At 45.6% G+C, this 20896-nt stretch overlaps 1 protein-coding gene and 1 long non-coding RNA gene across 6 annotated transcripts; one reads left to right on the top strand and one right to left on the bottom strand.

Annotated features, from left to right (window-relative positions):
* Nucleotides 1-34: 34 nt before the first annotated feature.
* Nucleotides 35-5986, bottom strand: LOC104697710. 3 transcript variants are annotated; one of them, XR_002048378.1, is made up of 3 exons: nucleotides 5901-5986; nucleotides 2243-2381; nucleotides 35-1209 (listed from the first exon to the last, which is right to left on the bottom strand). It is a non-coding gene; the product is annotated as an uncharacterized LOC104697710 (long non-coding RNA). The 3 variants fall into 3 exon arrangements; XR_753218.2 differs by lacking the exon at nucleotides 5901-5986 and adding an exon at nucleotides 3146-3246; XR_753216.2 differs by lacking the exon at nucleotides 5901-5986 and having other exon boundaries at nucleotides 2243-2807.
* Nucleotides 3292-20052, top strand: LOC104697711 (tRNA selenocysteine 1 associated protein 1). Of its 3 annotated transcripts, none has more exons than XM_039564630.1 (10): nucleotides 3356-3444; nucleotides 6283-6359; nucleotides 6480-6577; nucleotides 7304-7403; nucleotides 9892-9944; nucleotides 10556-10687; nucleotides 13803-13922; nucleotides 15345-15507; nucleotides 16406-16439; nucleotides 18651-20052. In XM_039564630.1, exons 3-10 carry the CDS (start codon nucleotides 6492-6494, stop codon nucleotides 18785-18787), a joined length of 825 nt encoding a protein of 274 aa, XP_039420564.1. In that variant the 5' UTR covers nucleotides 3356-3444; nucleotides 6283-6359; nucleotides 6480-6491; the 3' UTR covers nucleotides 18788-20052. The 3 variants fall into 3 exon arrangements, with proteins under 3 accessions (XP_039420563.1, XP_039420564.1, XP_039420565.1); XM_039564631.1 differs by having other exon boundaries at nucleotides 6283-6365; XM_039564629.1 differs by lacking the exon at nucleotides 6283-6359 and having other exon boundaries at nucleotides 3292-3444.
* The last annotated feature ends 844 nt before the right edge of the window (nucleotides 20053-20896 follow it).

The following is a 20896-nucleotide window of genomic DNA, read 5'->3' as shown; positions in this document are numbered from 1 at the left end:
ACTGAGTCTGGATAAAAAAGCTAGAAGGCACAAATGTATCAATATGAGCCTTTACTACAATATCTTTCAAAAAATACCACTGGCACCTAGAAATCAATCAGAAATTATTTTTACTTGCTGTGAGATCATGACAGGAACAGCGAATCATCAATAAATAAGAATGTCAAGTCTACAATAATTTGTAAATTCTACATTGAAAAAGACCCCAGATCTCTACATCACTATGAGCTGCATTATCTTTGTAATGAAGAGATGGATTTGATCAAATTTTAAGACATACTATCTCATCTCATGCAATAATGGAAAACAGATTCCATGGCATATTTTCTTCTGGATTACTTCAATTGCTTTCAGAATCTCAGAAGCTATTCCAAACTCAAAAGTTTTGCTTTATGTTTTGTTTTGTTTTGCTTTATTTTATTTATCATTTCAATTATCCCTGGCCAAATTAATCCCTGATCTCAGTCCATTGGCTACAGTTGCCTAAGACGAAGGACTGACTTGGACCTGCAAGACCAACAAAGGGAAGGTTCTAACACAGTAACATCCAGTACTGAGGGCACAAAACCCATTTGAGTCAGTTTCAAGTGCAAGCTAAAACCAGCAAATACAAATTAAAATCTCCCAGGCCAGATTCTCAAGATCAAAACCATTTATTTTAAAAGTTGAAACCAGTCAGGGCCTCCTCCCGGGAGGTACTGAGTGACCCTTAACTCCAATCAAAGTTACCAAGAGTTCAAAGAGCTCTGAAGCCTGCAGGACTGGTGCCTCCAACAGGCTACAGCTCCCAGAGACCAGGTGAAATTGGGCTCAGGGATCACCTTTCCAGTGGATTCCAGTAAACACTAATTAGAATTTACTCAGCAGTTTTTAGGACCAAGTTCCTAGATCCAGAAATACCTGCTCTCCCAGCAGAGGGAACAAGGGACACATATGTTTGGCTTCTGACACACACATTCGGGACAGAGGAATGCCCACGTCTTCCTGTCACGGCCTCTTTGCCAGTTCATAAATTTTTAAAGGAGAATAAACAGTTTTTCACATAATAACATGCTCCTGGCACTGTTTTTGCTCTGTCACAAGGTTAAGAGCATAAACAGCAGTCACTTCAGATATAACACCGAATACAAACTTCTTGTCTTCTCCTGGTCCAACACAATCACAACCTTCTGCATTTTCATTGCCCAGCATCCATCTCTATGGATTATCCTAGGAAAAGCAAATTTTGTGTTACTCTGTTGGAAGGAAGAAAACAGAAAGGGGTTATTAAAGGCACTGGACTCACTTCATCAAATGACAAAGAACTACTGGGTTTTATAAGTAATAACAGAGAATGAGCGACAGCTTTGTGGGCTCTGCAGAGGAGAGCTCCAAGTTAACCAGTGGATAAATTGCCATGCCGGGAAAATAAAACCATTCTGGAAGCTGACACCTAAAAGGCAGACACAGCAGGGGCTTCAAAGGGGGTGAGTTTGCAAGAGACCAGGTTGCCAGTGACACCAAGGCACAAAAAGTGCAACTTGACAACCCAAGGTCTTCATTCAGCCGAGTTCTCAGCTGTGGGTCTTGCTGCCTTTCTGATTTCATGCTAGATTTTACCTTTTAGGGAAGAACTTGGAAAAAATGACCTGAGGGTGCTCTAGGGACTCAGAAAACACATGAACTGTGTTAATCTCATGTCTTGCACCCCCCAAGACTTGATATTCTAGAGCAGCCAATACTGGCCGTGCTGCAGCGTGATGAGAGATGCAGATCCTGCTCAGAATGAGGATGAAGGATTCTCACAGTCTCTTACAGGAATGTAGGAAGGATCAAATGTTCAACATACGCTTTGTCCGCAAGGGAAAGCAGAGCGAAGAATTCTCCGTTCCGCTCCCGGTGGGTTTCAGGCATTAGTCATGGAAGAGGGATGTTGCAGGGCAAGATTTGAGCGGACACTCACACAACACTTGGGAAGGAGTTCCAGAATTGGCTCCATCACGCGAGGCTGCCCAGTGCCTGCACCGGAAAACCTCCCCTCCACCCGACACCGGCGGGCTCTTGCTGCCCTCTCCCGGGATACGACCGGCGGAGCCACCGCCCGGCTCGCCCGGAGCCCGAACCACCGCGGCGAAAATGGCGCGGAGGCTTTTGAGTGTCCCTGTCGCCAGGAGCTGGATTTATGGCGTGCGGCAGCGCCTGCACAACCACAGCCAGGGATTCAGCCCATGCCTGGCGTTCCGTAACAGGGCACAGGACTCACCCGTGACGGGAGATGCCGAAATTCCAACCGGCTCTCGGGATGCCGAAAATACCAGCCGGCTCTCGGGCGCGCTCGTCTCTGCTCCGTCGTAACGAGGGGGCTCATCTTCTCCAGGAATTGCCTCCTTGCTGTCGAAGGCCTGCGGAAGTAAACAAGAGAAGAGGATCACACCGTACCCAATCCAGCGCCACGTTCTGGGCTGATGACCCCGAGGATGGATCTTCTGTCTCTGTGAAGAGGCAGTGGTCTAAGCTCAGAGCCCCAGTTCGGCTGGGATTCGAAGCTCCTGATGCAGCTGCTGCCCCGTTGGGTGGAGGGGAGCCGGGATCATGGCCTCTCTACCACAAAAAAACAAACCTCGCTACCACAAAAAAACCCCACATCAGGTCTTTGGCCTTTCAACATTGCCAAAAACTGTCCGACTTTGTAAACCCTGTGCCAGCTCCGACAGCGGTGGTGCCTTGAAGAGATGACCAAAGTGCTTGTCACAGCATGGAGCTGTGTCAGGGTAGGGTTAGGTTGGATATCAGTAAAACGTCCTTCCCCCAGAGGGTGATCGGGCACTGCCCAGGCTCCCCATGGAAAGGTCATAACCCCAAGGCTGCCAGAGCTCCAGGAGCGTTTGGACAATGCTCTCAGGCACAGGATGGGATTGTTCGAATGTCCTGTGCAGGGCTAAGAGTTGGTCTCGGTGATCCCTGTGGTCCCTCCCAACTCAGCACATTCTGTGATTTTTTTCTAATATCTGAATCTTCTGTCTCAGCTTAAGGCCATTTCCCCTTGCCTTCTCACTGCAGGCACTGTAGACGAGACAGGTCCCCCACCTCACTACAATCTCCTTCCAGGTAGCTGTAGTTGCCCCAAACCCTCCTCAAGTTGCCCCAAACCCCCGCCCTCTCCCACCGGCTCCCTCCCGCGGCTGTCGCTCCTCCTGCCGCCAGGGGACGCTGCGGCGGCGGGGGCGCCGCTCTCTCCGCCCGCTGGGGCCGCGGAGGAGGCGGCGGGGCCGGGCCGGGCGGCGGCGGGAGGGACCGGGGGAGGGACCGAGGGACCGGGGCACCGGGGGAGGGACAGAGGGAGGGGCGGCGGCGGCGGGGCCGGGCCGGGGCCGGGGCCGGGCCGGGAGGCGGAACGCGCGGCCCCGCTGAACCCGCCGCGGGGCCTGCGGGAGCAGTATGGCCGCCAGCCTGTGGATGGGGGACGTGAGTGTCCGGCCGGGACCGCGCGGCTTTGTGACGAGGGCGGGGGGCGGCGGGACTGCGGGGGGAAGCGGCCGGGCCGGGGGGGACGCGGGGGGCACTGACCGGCTGATACCGTCACTGACCGACACCCGCACACTGGCTGACTGGCACCTTCACGTCGACCGACTGACACCCTCACACTGACACACCAATTGATGCCCTCACTCTGGCACCCTCACACTGACTGTCTGACACCATTACAGCAACTGACACCCTCACTCTGACTGACTGACACCCCCACACCAATTGACACCCTCACAATGACTGGCTGACACTCTCACTCTGACACCCACACAACAACCGACAGACTGACATCCCCACAGTTCTGACACCCTCACTGACTGACACCTGGCACCAACTGACCCTCTCCCTGACTAACTGATCTCCTCACACCACTGACCCCCACACTGACACAGCTGCACAGCCCCTCGCACACTCAGGCACACCTAAACTCCCCAAGTGACACTCGCCTCACACACTCCTGTGCATGCTGACATGCTCACACAGGCTGACACACACACTCAGACATAACCCCAGCCCGACAGGCACATTTGTGAGCAGTTACACTCACACGCATACACACACCCCAGAGTTACCGTCGTCGTCTGCCCGCAGCCAGGTCACAGCGACACTTACACCAGTGTCCCTGGTGGGCAGACACATGTGTGGGTACCAACAAGTCTCACACTTCCTTACTCTTAAGAGGCACTTACACACTTCCATACTCACAGCATGTATACTTGCATGCTTCGAGGATTTATCTGCTGTTCTACCAGCTCAGCTGCTGTAGGCACTTACATGCTCATATTGTCCAATTACACACACTCATGGTTGTGCTGCTAATTGTGCTCACACTTGTGGGCAGTCACATTTGTATGCACCTCTCCAAGATTATCCCTCACAACCTGCCCCTTACATGCACACCTGTGGGTGCACTTACACCCTCATAGGGATTTTGACTCTCCTACGTGCACACACATTCACAAGCACTTACACACCCCGCTAGTTCCCTCATTCCTGCCTGTGTGTGTACCTGGCAGGAAGAGCACCTGTGAGAAGCACACTCACAAGTGCTTCTTCACCCAAGGGTGTCGTGATGCCCTCTCATGTGCACACTGTGGGCACACTCACAGTGATGCACAGCCCACAGTGTCCCTTGTGTGCCCTTCACACACCCTCACTCTTGTGCCCTTGTGTCCCTCACCACTCGCTGCTGAGCATACACTTTCACACACGTGTGTACTCACCCCAGCGTGCTGTAGTGCTCTGCCACCCACCCACACTGCCTGTGTGTGTGTGTGTGTGTTCAGTGTGATGTGGTGCCTGCATTGCTGCCACTGTCATACGCTGTGACACACTCACACATGCAATCCCACTGCTGTGTGTAGTGTCTTTGCTGTCTGACACACGTTTGTACACACCTGTGTGCACTCCACTATGCGTGTACAGTCACACACACTAGCATGTCACAACTTCCCTGCCACCTGTTTCTTGGATGCACGTCTTCCTTCAGCCCCTTTCTTGCAGGTCTCACCAGCACAGTCCTGCTTGCATGTAGTGTTCTTCATCTCTCACGCGTGTGTGTGTACACGCAGCCCAACACATCCCTGAGGATCCCACAGGGTACTTCTCTCCCACACGCACACTCAGCACACCCAGTTTGCCACCGTATCAGGGAGTCCTCTACTGCCTCTGCTCATGCATGGAGACTCCCTGGAGTCTGTTCTCCCCTTTCCCCACCCAGAGGGTTATCTGCCACCTCTCCACCATAAAGCCCATCTTCTTTTTCATCGCCACTCTCACAAGCAGGCCATGGCTCTTTGAGCCACACAGAGATATCCAAGCAACCTGTTGCCTTTATGAATCCAGCTTTCCTGTACACACACACACACTCCCCCAGGATCACCCTGCATGGCAGGTCTGTACAGAGTGGTGCTGCCTCTGCTCCTGGGACAAGTCAGTTCTGCTTCACACTCACCTCCACAGGGCATCTGCTGCCTTTTACACGTGCAGGTGCAGTATGGTCACCTTCTTTCACATACTGCACATTCTGTCACACACACAAGGTGGAGCCACCTGGTACCTGACAGACACACAAATAGTTGAGGGCTGTAGGTTACCGTGAGCTACTTGTCTTACACAGGTAGATACATGGAGCTATATATATTTCATATATATATTTTTCAGCTCCATGTTACCTGTCACACGCAGTGCTCCCCACTTTAATTTTGGTTAGTTCCCTCCTCCAGTTTCTGTTATACAGAGATGGGCCCTGTTCACTCAGGCTCTTTATAGTATATTTGATCCAAATTCCAGCACCATTTCCTTGTAAGGGACTTGTCAGTCCCTTACATCACGCAGACACCTGCTTTCCAGCATGTTCACATACACTCTTACCTGCACAGTGCCACCCTCACCTGTGACATGAACACGGTCAGTGCTCCCATGGGCTGTACAAAGCGTAGAGCCGCTGTGGGACGCGATTCCAGGGTTTCCCCCAAGTGCTGCCCTGGTATCTCCGGGGTTGTGCGAGGCAGACGCAGCTCTGCAGACCCCTACCGCAGCTCCACAGGGCGGTGTCACCTGCCGCATGCCACCTGGGGTTGCGCCACACCTGTGTATCCACAGCGCTGGCCCAGCCTTCGCTTGCACCTGGAGAAGGAGCCTGCCACCTCCTTCTCCCCGGCTCCCTGTAGCGAATGCTCAGTTTGTTGCTGTATGTTTCTGAGTGGCTTTTGTCCTTCTGTGAAGCTCCCTGTTCTCTGAAATTCATGCTGTCTCTTGGGTTCCACTTTGCAGACTGTTGAGCCTGGTTCATGCATGCCTGCTGGTTTTGAGTGGCATCGACCCTCTTAAATGAGTCTTCTTTTTGAAGTGTAAGGGTAAAATCCTTCTCAATAATGTTTTAACTGCTTAGGGGGACATTGACACATATATTCTCTTTTTTGTCGATGCCCTGATCTAACTTACTTTTTTTTTTTTTTTTGCTTTTGTAGCTGGAGCCCTATATGGATGAAAACTTTGTTTCAAGAGCCTTTGCCACCATGGGAGAGCTTGTACTGAGTGTAAAAATCATTCGAAACAGGTTGACAGGGTAACTGTTTCTGTTTGTTCTCCCAGTGCATTTGGACTGAAGTGTCGCCGTGATACTTCCATATCAGAGTGAATTTTCCCTTTGAGTTTCCCACCATTGCTGCCACCAATATGAGAATATTGATGAGAGCAATGGAGAGGGCACTGCTGGCTCTTCAGCCTCCCCTCAACAAACAAGGTTTGGCCCTCATTCTGCAGTGCTCCAGCACTCAGTCAGAGCAGTGTATGTATCTCATTCCATCCGTTTGGGAATTACCACCCCCAGGCTTTGGTCACTAGTCTGTAGTGCAGCTATGTGATGCTGACAGAGGTGGGAAGTCTGACTTGGAGCAATATGAGAACCTTTAGAGTTCATTTGAAATAAAGTGAGTGACTGTATGCAGAATAAAGTCGTTTTATTCTTGTTCATTATTCTTTTAAGTGTCGTAATTTCAGTTTTCAGTAGTTTAAACTTGGGTCGGCAAATTGGTGGTCAATGAAAGTTGGAAGTAAACTGTAAGCTAAACCATTTTCTATGTGCTTATGTTGACCTGACTTATGGTAAGTAGGGGCTATCCCTTGAGATCCAGCTTCTCTTTGGTAGCTTATGTTTATACTTTAAAAAGGAACTGTTCTATGTATTGCAACTATAGCAAATTTCCTACCAGTTATCTAAATACAACTTGCCTCCTCAAATGTGTTTTAAATTTATAACCTTTGTCTCTTCTCTCCTGTGTTGTATGTTCAGAATTCCAGCAGGCTATTGCTTTGTAGAATTTGCAGATCTAGCTACTGCAGAGAAATGTTTACACAAAATCAATGGAAAACCACTTCCTGGTGCTACACCGGTAAGTAAACGGGATCAGCCATATGAGAACCAAAACTTGGAAGGGACTGATAGTGTAGAATCTGTATTTTTAAGGATTACAGACAAATTCAACAGTTAGCAAACTGGGATTCTTCTTTGCTTTAGATTTGAAGTTATGACTACAAAACTATTAATGTTCTTGCTCAGAAAATTGTTGAGAAAAATCACTGATTTCTTTGTGACTGTCTGGATAAAATCCAGGTGTAGAAGTGGTGTGGGGTGCAGGGTTTTTTATATCTGAGCATTTCTGCTGTTACCAAAGTTGGACTAATGAGAAACCTGAGAAGAACAAGGAAGAAATTGGACTGAGTATAGTGTATGTCTGCCATAATTCTTCCATCTCTCTCCTTTTGTATAATCATGGAGTCACAGAGTGGTTTGGGTTGGAAGGGACCTTAAAGCTTATCACATTTCATCCCCTACCATGGGCAGGGACACCTTCCGCTAGACCAGGTTGCTCCAAGCCCCATCCAGCCTGGCTTTGAACACTTTCAAGGATGAGGCAACCTGAGAATTTACCTATGTGTGTTGTTACATGTGTACAGGATGAACTTGCAAGTTCACACTGACTTTTGAGTAACATTGATTTGCAAGAGAAACATGACTTTTAACCTTGCATTGTTCTTGGCCCTTAGCAAACAGAAGTTATTCAAACCTCTTTACAGTGGAGAAGGAGCCAGAGCATTGAATAATTGCAGTGCATAACTAATGTCTCCTGTACATAAAAGCTGGGTAGTTAAAAAGAAGAGGAGGAATAGTCAGAGAGGCTAATTTTAGGATGTTGACTCAAATGTGTGGTAGATTAAAATGGGACGGCTGACACAGCTGTCTGTTGTACCCACAGGAGTTGGCTGCAGTAGCTGGGGTGACTGGTTCATAAAGCAGCTCTAGAATCACCTCAGTTATGGTGTGATATACAAGGTAAATGGATTCCTGTTTCAGAGTAGTTAATACCCAGAGTAGGAAACTGGGAAGTTCAGATTGAACTATTTAGTCAACGTTCCTGAGAGGGTGACGTGCCCCGTTAAAAGGAGTCGACGAGAGGCCTGGAGATATCTGTTTCACGTGTTTGCTCATGATTAAGGCAAGCTGATCATCCTGGATGCCTTCTGTGGTCACTGGAGAGACAAAGAGAGCAGCTCTTGTAAGAGCAAGATAATAATGGAAGTTTGGTTTTGGGAATACCCATCCTTCTTCACAGTTTTGTTCAAATCACTGTGCTGTGTGAAGGGATAATTTGCATACCACACGAAGAGAATTACAGATGTCAGGCAGAGATCCAAAGCAGCCCAAATCAGTGCACTCAGCAGGCAACTGCTCAGCTCATCCTTTGCATTTAGAGACTTCTGTTTACAGAAAACTTGACTGGGGCTCATGCTTTTATTTATTTTTAAATACTGAATCAGCCAAAGGAATAACAGAGAGCCATGGTGCTGGTGCTGTCTCTCTTTTCCAAGAATTGGTGTTCCCAGTTCCCGAGTGGACGTACTCTCAGGTCTCTCAATGATTTTAAACCCAGAATATGGCAGTGAAGAGCAGGATCTGAAAAAAAAGATCTAAGTGCTTCAAAATGGAATCTAAATTTTGTGTTAGCTTGTAAATGATCCACAGAAGTTGTGTAGCGCTGTGCTCTAGAGAATGCAAGCATGCAAGGAACGGGATTGTAGCCTAGAGTTAAGTCTGTGCTCCGTTTCCCAAGAATTATTTACCTATCTTTGAGGGAAGGAAATCCATCATACAAGGTCCAGGAACACACTGGGCTCTTCACTGTACTGAACACGTGCCCTGATCTCTAGGGCATTTCTGATTATGATCTGAAATCCTGATTTCTGATCCTGAGATTAGCCCCTGATCTCTAAGAGCTGATCCAAAGATCTTGGTCTCCTTAGATCTTGGTCTAAACTTACATCTAAGTTGGGCACAAGTTGCTGAAGTCTGATAGGTTGGAGACAGAGAGTTCCAGATGTGCCAGAGGGCACAAATCTGGAAACTTGTTTTAAAAATAAATTCAGATGCAAAATTTAGAGAGGCCTCCAGTGTCCAATGTAGTTCTTTCAGAACCCCTTAATTTTGGATCTTGCTAAATGTCCGGAACCAAGTATTTAGCCACACTTCCAGACTCAGGTTGATTCCATTTTCCAGTGTGGTGGATTCTGGTCTGCCAGTGTTTGTGTTAAATCACAAAACTCCAATAGTGGTGCTGTCATTTCATTTTAAGACCTTAGAATTGGAAGAAATTTAACATTTGTTATTAGTACCTTCTGTTCGGGTTCTGATTTTCATTATTATATCTGTATTGGCACTAAATAAAAATGTGCTTGTTACCTTAACTGGCTGGCCTGAAGGCAATTGAACATGTATCAGCATTAAGAAAGTTGTATTAAATCAGTTTATTGTATTTTTTTCCTAATTGTTTGAAATCATATGACAACGTTTGAATGTATGGATTCATTTTTGCCTTGTTTCAGGCGAAGCGATTTAAATTGAATTATGCAACATATGGAAAACAGCCCGATAACAGGTAAGTGCTCAATATTTAAATATTAATTTTGCCTGCCTAATGTCTCTTCATCAATTGCCTTGCAAAAAGTATTCAAAATATGTAAACCTGAAGTTCATCACTGCTAGTCTTTAGCAGAGGGAGGAGAACTTAGACTGCCAGTTTTGTGCTTTGCCCTGTGTGTGGCACAGCAGATTTATCCAGTGTCCTTAACGGTATTTAAACTTTGTAGCATCAAAGTATGTAATCATATCTTATCATTTGAGATCTATAAATTATAATTTAAGATCTATGTATTGGAAATAGCGTATCTATAAATGAGATATTAATGTTTTCTTGCCATATGAGAAATCAGAGATATCCTGTGAGTAATAAGCAGTGAAATAATCTTTAAATAAAAAGCAGTATTAAGTAGGTTGGTTGTGCTGCTTGAATTAACTTGAAAAAGCAGTGTCAATAAAAATATTAGTTAAGCAGCTTAACTGGTGACACTTTAAAGTCTCCATTAAATGGTCTTTTAATATCACTCTTCTCTGAGTTCAAATATTTAGGCTAAATGGTAACTGTCACTCAGCATGTCCCTTTTGTGTGTGTGTGATTGTATTTAAGAAGTTTTCTTTTGATTTCTTTAGTCCAGAATATTCCCTTTTTGTGGGAGACCTGACTCCTGACGTGGATGACGGGATGTTATATGAATTTTTTGTTAAAGTTTATCCATCGTGTAGAGGTGGAAAAGTTGTTTTGGACCAGGCAGGAGTATCCAAGTAAGTAATCTTTTATTCACTCTTCTTTTTTTTTCACTTCACATGTGGCAACAGGAAGGATAGAATGCAGCAAGGGGGGAAAAAAATTATTTTTCTTAGATTTTACTGATCTTAAAATATAGTGTTCTTGGCCATTCAGTCTGCAGTTTGCGTGAGTTTTAATAGTCACCATGGGTATTGTCACTCCTCTGTCAGTGTGAGGCCCTTTTGTGTTACTGCACTTCTTAAAATGCTGAAAAATGTCTTAAGTAATCTTAAAACACTCCCTTCCTGGACTCTCGGGTGGAATTGTGCTTTACAAACTTTAGGCTATTGAGTATATATTCCTGTGAGAGCTGTACAGGTTTTTATTTCAAACAGGGTAGGGCACACAAAGCTGTGATTCACTGTCAGGTTCTCAGTAGGTGCCTCGTTTGTCTTTCCTGAAAATGTCTTGCCAAAAACAGGTATCAAAAAGTTGGATTTCTTAATGTAGTTAAAACATTTTCCAAGTAGCACAAAATTAAGCTGAATTTTCCAGATGAGGGAGCAGTTGGTGAGCATCCTTGTTTTCAAAGCAGAGCATGGCTTCAGTGAAGCACAATTTTCTGATATAATACCTGTGAGAATGTTGGGATAAGATACAGGCTATGGCTGTAGGTGCCCCCACCTTCTCATATGCAGTTTCTCAGTCTTAGACATGCTGGTTTGAAGGAATCTCTGGGGGTCTCTGGTCCAGCTCCAAACAGGACTGCAGCCAGCACTAGATCATACCGTCCATGAATTGTGTGGCCTGGAAAACCTGGAAATAATTCAACCTGGAAAACAGGAGATAATTCAACCTGTCTGGGCAGCCTGTTCCAGAGCTGCACTCCCTCCCCAGTCATGAAGTTCCTCTTCATGTCCAACCTGAACCTCTTGCAGAGCTGCTCAGTCACTCTGGCTGTTGGATCCTCGTGCTGTCATTGCCACCTCACCTGGGACTGACACTGCTGGGTTGGGCTCTGCATGCCTTCTGCTCCTCCTCCTCCTCTTCGGTGTAAACCCCGCAGTTCCCGTTGTGCTGCATCTGCTTCAGTCTCTGTCTATAGAACAGGTGTTGGTACTGCAGGCTAGACTATTCTCTGGGTTTTGGGAGCTGTACATAGGTGCAGACCTCAAGGAAAGGGAATCCGTGGCAGCTTGGGAAGTGGGGAAGGAGCAGGGACTTAGAGGCCTGTTTCTGGGAAAAGCAAAGCTGTCTCCCCTGGCAGTGCCAGAGTGTTGGTGCCAGGGGCTTTGTTGAGACTTGTGCAATTGCTCAAAGCTGAGGCAACTGCAGGTGTCAGTGGGATGGGAGAGAGGAGTTTAGGGCTTGCGGACATGCCCAGTGGAGCCCTGGCCCTTCCAGCCAGGGCTGCTGGATCAGGAAGGCCTCCCTCCCAGCACCTCTTGTTCCAGACAGGAGAGGAGCTTGGAGCGTGGTGCTGTGGTGCCATGCCTGCTTCTCTGCTTTCTGCTGAGGGTGCAGGTGTTGGGGCTTTTCCAAACTTCAGGGACAGGACAGAAGGTCTGCAAGGAGGTCCTGGCCACGAAGAAATTATTTCTTTTCACACCAGTGATTTAGCCATTGGTGTGGAAAAACTAAATGTCTGGAAGACTTGGAAGAATCACTGTCTCCCTTGCAGTACCCAGCATCTATTCCTGTACACTGCATCCAACTCCACCTGTCTCTATTTTGGAACTCCCAGTCTTCCCAGTTTCTCTTAAACACTCCTGGTCCCATCTGAAAATCTGCAGGAGTCTTTTGGCAGCTTAGAAACTTAGTTGGGTTTGTGTGTGAACACCTTAAACTGACTTAGAAGTTGACTTGCGCTGGATCAATTTGCCATAGTCCTTTGGCAGAGGGCAAGTTAAACGAACATGGGCCTGTGTACAGTTTTGCTTGTGCTTAATAATCTAGTTTGTACGTAGATAAGCCTAATCTTTGATCTGGTCTTTTTGTGAGGAGGATACCTCCATACCTGTATATATGTATAAAAATAAGATATTTGGACTTGTGTGTGGAGCTTGCTGTGCAAGGTACTGCGTTTTCTGGGGCGTGAACTGCTCTGGAATAGCTGCCAGTGAGGACCTCCCATGAGTAGTAGGTGATGCTGCTTTCAAAGTAGCACATTACTTGGTGTTTAGCAGTTCACACAGAATAGATAATGCACTGTAAATTTACACCCTTGCTTACGGCTCGTTCTTTTCCCCAGGTAGACAAGCCCTTCCCTCCCAGACTCCTTCCTTTGCTTAGATGGATTCCTCCCACACCTAAGTCTTTGATCTTTCTGCTGCGTGAGGCAGCCCATCCCATGACGGGATCCTGGCACTGCCCTCTTGGATGCTGTTGCATTGCTTCTGACTCACTACAGCATCAAAATCCCACGCAAAGGATCGTTGGGGTTGGAGAGAGTTGGAGATTTCTGTCTGGCTGACGTGTAGTGCTGCCACACCACACTGAAGGGTTGTTGCAGAGTCTAGGGGTTCTGGATGTGTTGTCCCTGTTCCAGCTGTGCTCTCAGAGCAGGTTTTAGCTACTTGATGTTAAGAGCTCATTTTCAGGCCCAGTGTTGGAAATGCTGTTGCTGGAAGTGGCAGAAAGCCTATTTGAATATATTCCTGTTGAAAAGTGAACTTGACTGGAAAGCATATCTCATTGACCATAGGGAAAAGTAGTGTTATCCTTCACAGTGGGGCAGTTTTGGATACGAGCAGTGTCTGTCTTGTCAATCCTGTGCTGACTTGCAACTCTTGAGATTATCAGTATCCTCCCAGCAGGGATTTGGGGTTTTACCACTGTCAGTTCAACGCATTTCAACATGGCTCGTGTCAGCTCACTTCCGGTTCCCCAGAATCCACTGGCACAAGATCTACTTTACATTGACAAGCCCTTGAAAGCACTGCCAGAGCTTAGACATGTGGCTTCAGGCATTTAGGAAGAGCAACTGGAAGGCAGAATCATTTCATCTCTCCCAAAAGCAGGAACAGCCCTAATGAACATTTTCATTCACTGTGTTTCCCAAACCAATTCAAATTTCACTGTAACTAATTTTTATAACGTGGCATGGCTCTTTGGGGTTGGTTTTATGTGAGTTATTCTGTGTCTCTGCAGAGGTTACGGGTTTGTGAAATTCACGGATGAACTGGAACAGAAGAGAGCACTGACAGAGTGTCAGGGAGCTGTGGGGTTGGGCTCTAAACCTGTACGCTTGAGTGTGGCTATACCAAAAGCGTGAGTAGAAGAACAGGTGGACGTTTACATGAGAAATCACATCTGTTTTTAAATGCCTTTTAGTGCTTCAGGTACATGTCCTGGATGTTTCCATCACAAAATGAAGGAATACCCATGAATATGGGGAGCATCAGAATGCCGAGAAGTTCAAAGAAATTATAACATTAGCTCAAGACTAAGCATTTTGCACTGTTTTGAATTGTAAACATTATTAAACCCACACACATGCACACACACTGTAGTTAAATATGATTGTTTTTAAAGCGTATGTTCCTTTGCATTAAATTGAAATAGTCTAAATCTGCTTATTGATGTCTGGATATCAAAGCTCAACTACCTTGCTAATTCTATTATGATGTCTACTACATGTAAGAGTTTTGGGGCAGGGATTAACTTTTTTTTCTGTGTTTGTTCAGAACCTGATACAATGAGATCCTGGTCTGACTTGGGGCTCGTAGCACTAGGGTAATACGAATCATAGTAATTGCTCCCTATTTGAATAATATTTAGATTTTCAGTGACCTCATAAGCCTTGGGGGGGAAAAGGAAGAGAAAAGCAGAAAAAAGGGGTGTATCATGGTGAGAAGATTGATGTTTCCTTCTTCCTACTTCTCACTAATTTCATCATGAGTAGAAATGGCTTTATGTGTGACATATTTTCATTTTCAAACAATATTTGTCATCTCATTATTTCAAATCTTGATAGGTGGAATCCTAGTTACTTGGGAATGCTGCCACTTTATGGCAAGGAATAGGAATTTTAGTCAGTTCACAGGGTATTTAAGTTTATTTTTTGATTACTAGTAGTTCTTATTTCATGAACTTTTTCAAGTCTGTGCATTGAAGACCACCCAGTTCAGAGAGAAAGGGGACAAGTCCTTGCTTAGGTTTCTGTACGACAGTGGCAGAAGGGAGTTTTTTCCATTCTTGCAAAAGAAAACTCCAGGTTTTTTGCAAGACTTTAAGTCTTTCACTCTTCATGTAAAGCAAGACTCAGTACCTTCTCTCAGAAAGCTGCAGATCACTTAACTTCATCCTCTTTATCAGAAGGAAAAAGGGACCCCAGTATCTGGATTGTGGTTCAGGATTGTTCAAAACTGAAGCTCACAGTCCTGAACTCTTCCCTTCGCAAAGGCAGGAGGTGATACCCAATTAGCTCGTAAAGAATGAAAGCAATGTTTATTAAGGAAGAGGAATATGAATATGGGAAAGGGCATTAAATTTAAACCACTTCTTTCTTTATGCAAATGTATGCAAATAATAAATACTGCTGCAGTAAATAGTGCTTCTATTTTAAAGATTGAAATTTGCATGTTAGACTAAGCCTTGTCTTTTTACCACATTGTATCTTAAGCTATTTCACTGCTTTTTTCATACTTGTTCTGCAATATTTGCAACTTACTCCTGCTTTATTTTTTGAAGTAATCGTGTGAAACCAATGGAGTACAATCAGATGTACAACTATAATTACAACCAGTATTACCAACAGTATCACAGCTACTACGCGCAGTGGGGGTACGACCAGAACACAGGCAGTTACAGCTACAGCTACCCCCAGTATGGCTACACGCAGAGCACCATGCAGGTAGGGCAGCACAGAAACACCACAGAGCTTGAAAGGTGGCGTGGGAGTATCTTCAGCTCTGAGAGTCACAGAATGTCGTGAGCTGGAAGGGACCCACAGGAATCATTGAGTCCAGCTCCTGGCCCTGCCCAGGACACCCCAACAATCCTACCCTGTTCCTGAGAGCATCGTTTGAATGCTCCTGGAGCTGGGGCAGCCTTGGGGCCATGACCATTCCCTGGGGAGCCTGTTCAGTGCCCAAGCACCCTCTGAAGGAAGAATCTTTTCCTGATATCCAGCCTAACCCTCCCCTGACACAGCTCCAGCCATTCCTTCAGGTCCTGTCCCTGGCCATGGAGAGCAGAGATCAAAGCTGTCCCTTGGGAGGGGCTGCAGACCCTAATGAGCTCTGCCCTTAGTCTCCTCTGCTCCAGACTGAACACACCAAGTGATCTTAGTATAGACCTCTTAATAATGAAGTCTTAATATAGCTACTATTTAGTGTTTAGCCCCTGGTGTGTCCTGTTGCCTTCTGGGGGGTATATTGCTGTGGTAAGAAAAGGTCTGGAGGACACAAAGGGTCTCTTAATGCGCTTGTCATGGTAGAAGAGTTCTCTTGGTACAGGCTGTGCTCAGAGTGCCTTTGGGATCCTTCATAAGCTTTGTTATAAAGGATAGAACACATCAGAACAGCCACCCCACTTCAACCCTGGAATTTCAAGAACTGCCTCTGTTGGAGGTTTAGTGTGGGGATCTTGCCTGTGGAGTGTTGGGAATGGAACACATGCTTATGTGTGAAGAATTCTGTTGTAGTAACTCCAGTATAAAAGTCAGTCTCTGACAGTACTAATCAACAAGTGATGCTTGAAAAAGAAAATATAATTATCCACTGTCCTAAGGGGTTTGTTTCTCCTTGCAGACATACGAAGAAGTTGGTGAGGATGCATTGGAAGGTAAGTTTCTCAAATTCTGTATTGAAGTTGTCTGTTTGTTCTGCACTGCTTAGAGATGGACTTTCTCAAATTGGCCCTAATTTCAATTTATAATGTATCTTTGAATAAATCTAAATCTGAGAAAATTTGTGGATCACTATCACCTAGAACAGTTGCATCTTGGTTTTACTGTTGCTGCTCCTAGTCTGAACCTGGTGAGGATGGAAACTATTTGACTTCCCCAGCACTGAGATTTTAATCTTCTGTAGTACTGAAATTTTTATCCTTTTTTCACTAGGGTTTTTTTTTCTGAGATGCTACCAAGAAAAAAGTGGATATTCTGTTTTTCTATAAAATCTTGACATTTAGAGCCCAGAATATTTCATTGTGCTTTTAGTTTAAAAATAAAACGGAATAATATTAATCAGCATGCTGATAAAATATTTCAAGCTGTCCTTTCTTGAAATGGGTCACTAAACCAGATTGGGGTTTTAGATACCTGTAGCTTTCAAGTAGCTTTCATTTATTGATGCAAGAAACTGTAATTCCATGCCAGCAGTTCCAGATTTCTGTCTTGAGTGGAATATGCACTATGCAGTGTATCTTACTCTTCTCTTATAAAAAAAAATTAAATTACATGGTAACAGATCTACAGGATCCACAGGTATGAGTAATGATGTGTGCAGAAGCTCCTAATGGCTCTTAAAAGCATTCCAGGAGAGCTTTCCTTTTGCTGAACCAAACATACCAGGACTAGAGTTGGAATATCTCTGGATATCTCTTTTTGTGGTTGATTAAATGAATGATTCCTACATTTGTAGGAAACTGAATTCATGTATTGCCACTGTATCATTCCTTTTCCTTAAATCTCTTCTCCTGTAATGTGTTACAACATGATGTAGCTAAAACCAAACATAGAATCCTGGAATGGTTTGGGTGGGAAGGAACTTCAAAAGCCATCTTTTTCCACCCCCTGCCATGGGCAGGGACACCTTCCACTAGACCTGGTTGCTCCGAGCCCTGTCCAACCTGGCCTTGGACACTTCCAGAAATGGAGCAGCCACAGCTTCTCTGGGCAACCCCTGCCAAGGCCTCACCTCCCTCACAAGGAAGTTACATGTTTACAAACATTTTATTCCTGATGTGTTTTAGAGACTTTCCATTCATTCCGCTTTGCACTGAGAGTCATTTACTGACCCATGTGATTGTGCTACTCTGATAACCTGAGCTTTGGGTTGTCAGTCTTGTTAGGTGAGCTTTAGACCCTACAGGGGTTTGGGGAGTCCATCACTGTGCATTGGGAGCAGCAGGATTGGATCTGCTGGCTTGTTGTCCAGCTCCAAAATGCTTCTCAAACATTTCTTCCACATGTAAAATAGGGCTACGTTCACACATAATGCTGTGGTGCCACTGGCACTCCCTTGGTTCCTAACTGTGACTCCAGCTTTGAGCTGCTGGAGGCATTGGCAGACAAGCTCTGGTGACTGCTTGCAGCAGTATAGGACGCTTCTGTCCATCCGTCCATCCATCATTTGTGACCTCACAGTGGAGTGAGCAGGAGGGAACAGGTACCTCTGCTTCTGCTCCTGCCCTTTCCATCAGGACAAGCCCCTTCTGGCAGTGCAGGTGGCTGCACTGGGCTGTGAGGTGCAGGTGTGTGTTCCCTCCACTGGCCCTCCTGCGGGGCAATCACCGATGAAAAAAGGGATGTGTTTGGATGCAGTTATTCCTTATCCCATTGCAGAGAGATTGACTAGGGCTGATCTGGTCAGGTTTGTGATTGGGCAAGTGCTGGGAATGTTTGGTGATTCACAGAATCACAGAATACTTGGGGTTGGAAGGACCTCTGGATATCATCCAGTCCAACCTGCTGTTAATGCAGGCTTACCTAGAGTATGGGACACAGGAACACATCCAGGTGGGTTTGGAATGTCTCCAGAGAGGGAGACTCCACACCCTCCCTGGGCAGCTGTTCCAGTGCTCTGCCACTGTCCATGAAAAGAACTTCTTGTTCATGTTGGGGTGGAACTACTTGTGTTTTAGTTTATGGCCATTGCTCCTTGTCCTGTCAGCAGGCACCACTGAACAGAGTCTGGCACTATTCTCTGACACCTACCCTGGAGGTATTGAGACTTCCCCCATGCTTGTTTTAATAAACCAACTTGTTTACAGGGTGGGTTTTTTCTGAACACCTTTGATGTGTGACCTGTTTTTCTGTCTTTCCTTCCACAGATCCCACACCTCAGTTAGACGTCCATGAAGCAAACAAGCAGTTTATGGAACAGAGTGAAGAGCTCTACGATGCCTTGATGGACTGTCATTGGCAGCCTTTGGACACTGTCTCATCAGAGATCCCAGCTGTGTTATAGCCTTGCTGCTGAGGCGTCGTGTCTGTGGGACATCCTGCCAGTGCGCTCTGGACTGTTACGCTGCCCCTGGATCCTACAGTAGCGAGGGGTGGCCCTTTCCCCACCCAGGTCTGGTACTCGGAGTACAGGAGGACTGTGGCCTTTCCTGTAGAGAACAAGTATTGTAGGAGCATCACGGTAACCTTTATTCATGGTGAAAATTAGAACTGCGACAGTTTTATTCCTTTTGTCTTGAAATGAACTCTTAATACTTACTGGGAATTGTAATTTATAAACTTGCAACAAGATGGCACAGGGGAGAGACTCTACTCCATCGTACAATAAAAAAGTTGGTCTTTTAAGTAAAATGACCCTTTGCATTTTGGTTCCTGCCCATCTTTCTGTTTTGCTGCCCATTCAACTGTCTTAAGTCATTTGACCCAACACTCATGAATGTGTTATTTTAAGAAAGATCATTGTTGGACACCATGAAAATGTCTCAAAATCTTTCTAGTGACTGAGTAAGGTTGCTGTAACTTGAGCATGGGATGAAAGCTAATGTTCTGGTTAACTTAAACTATGATCTTGAGCTTGCAAGTTTGGTGTTCTTAAGCAATCAACCCAAAGAGCACTTTGGAGAGCAAAGACGGAAAGGAGCGTTATAAAACTACAGATTGATGCCTTTTACTTGGTGATCTCTTGCACACCAGGCCTGCTTTTCCACCTGTGTATGAGGAAATAATTCCCCATCAACCAAGCAGTTTAAAACACTTTTTCCAGCAACCATATTTAAATGTTATTTTGTGTATCATGCCTTTATTTTTTTTATTGTGGGCACACCTTGATGGTCTCATTGAGATGTTGAGATTTTGTAGTGTCTTCCACTGTCTGGTCGGAGAGAAACTGAAGATCTTGCAGCAAAAACGGGTCAGAGAAATTGCATTGATATATTGTGCAACAAATGGTTGTTAACCTGGAAAGTGGTTTTCTACTGGATGATGTGTAAGCTGGATGGACAAGCAATATATTTAAGCTGATATGTTGCATTAGAGGTGAAAGTGAAAATAATAGCACTTATATACATGTTATAAGCCCTTTTTCAGGCTTTTGTGCCTTAAACTCTTGGAAAAATAGGAACAGAGAAACTACCTGTAATAAATGTCTATCCAAGGAATAGTTTGGTAACTGGAATTGCTACTGCAGAGCATTTCGTTGCCTCCCTGCCCATGTTGATGCAGAGATTTACCACAAAATTTAAATACTTTGATAAAGCTACTTCTACTACACCTTTGTTTGTGTCCATAATTATGACGTATTTGTCAGTCTGTGGTCTTTTTTATCAACTGGAAGTGGGAATGTGATGGGAATGGTGATGTGACTGGAGTTAGGTTATTCCTAACGAGTGGAGCTAGAGGACTGCGTTCTCATCTGCTGTGAATTTTCCTCGTGATGTGCCCCTGACTGTGCTGCTGTCTCACCTTCAGCTGCTCTGAATGTAAGGAAAGGAATGTTCCCTGTGCATGCCAGGAGTTTTGGAAGCAGAAGAAGTGGAAGAGAGCAGAGCTTTATGTTCTCTGATGTGGCCGCTCAGCTCAGGACAGCCCCTGTTCTTGGGAAGTTCAGCAGAGTGGCATTGCAGAAGTGATGTAAAGAAGGGGGTTTAAAACATTTTCTAGATCATTCTGTTTCTGTGCTGCCCTGTGTGCCCGCACTTCTCCTATTTTGGAGTTGCCTTTCCCTACCCCCACGAATTTTAGCTTTCACAATGTGGCCATCCCAGTTTGCTCCAGGGGGTGAAGCCACACTTACTTATCAATATGAATTTATTCTGCTGTTCTGATCTGCTCAGCATTGCTGTCTGTGGAGTATTTCCTAATGCCTGGATAAACTACCTCTATACAAGTCTGTCTCTAGTGAAGAGCAGGTTATCAGGGAGCAGACAGCAAACCAAAAGAAAATCCTTTTGCTCTCTGCTTGTGTTTTGTGGTGGAAAGAAAAATGGTAAATATTAATCCAACCCATCCTAACCTCTAATTCCTGGGAGAGCTGGGCACATACAAACCCTCGTGAGGAATAATTTGGGAGTGCAAAGACCAGCAGAGATGACCTGCTGACGCCTGTTTACTGGTG

This window comes from Corvus cornix, chromosome 23 (genome assembly GCF_000738735.6).
Source record: "Corvus cornix cornix isolate S_Up_H32 chromosome 23, ASM73873v5, whole genome shotgun sequence".
NCBI classification, from domain to species: domain Eukaryota; kingdom Metazoa; phylum Chordata; class Aves; order Passeriformes; family Corvidae; genus Corvus; species Corvus cornix.
The sequence above is the reverse complement of the archived record's forward strand: the minus strand, read 5'-3'. Positions and strand labels throughout refer to the sequence as shown.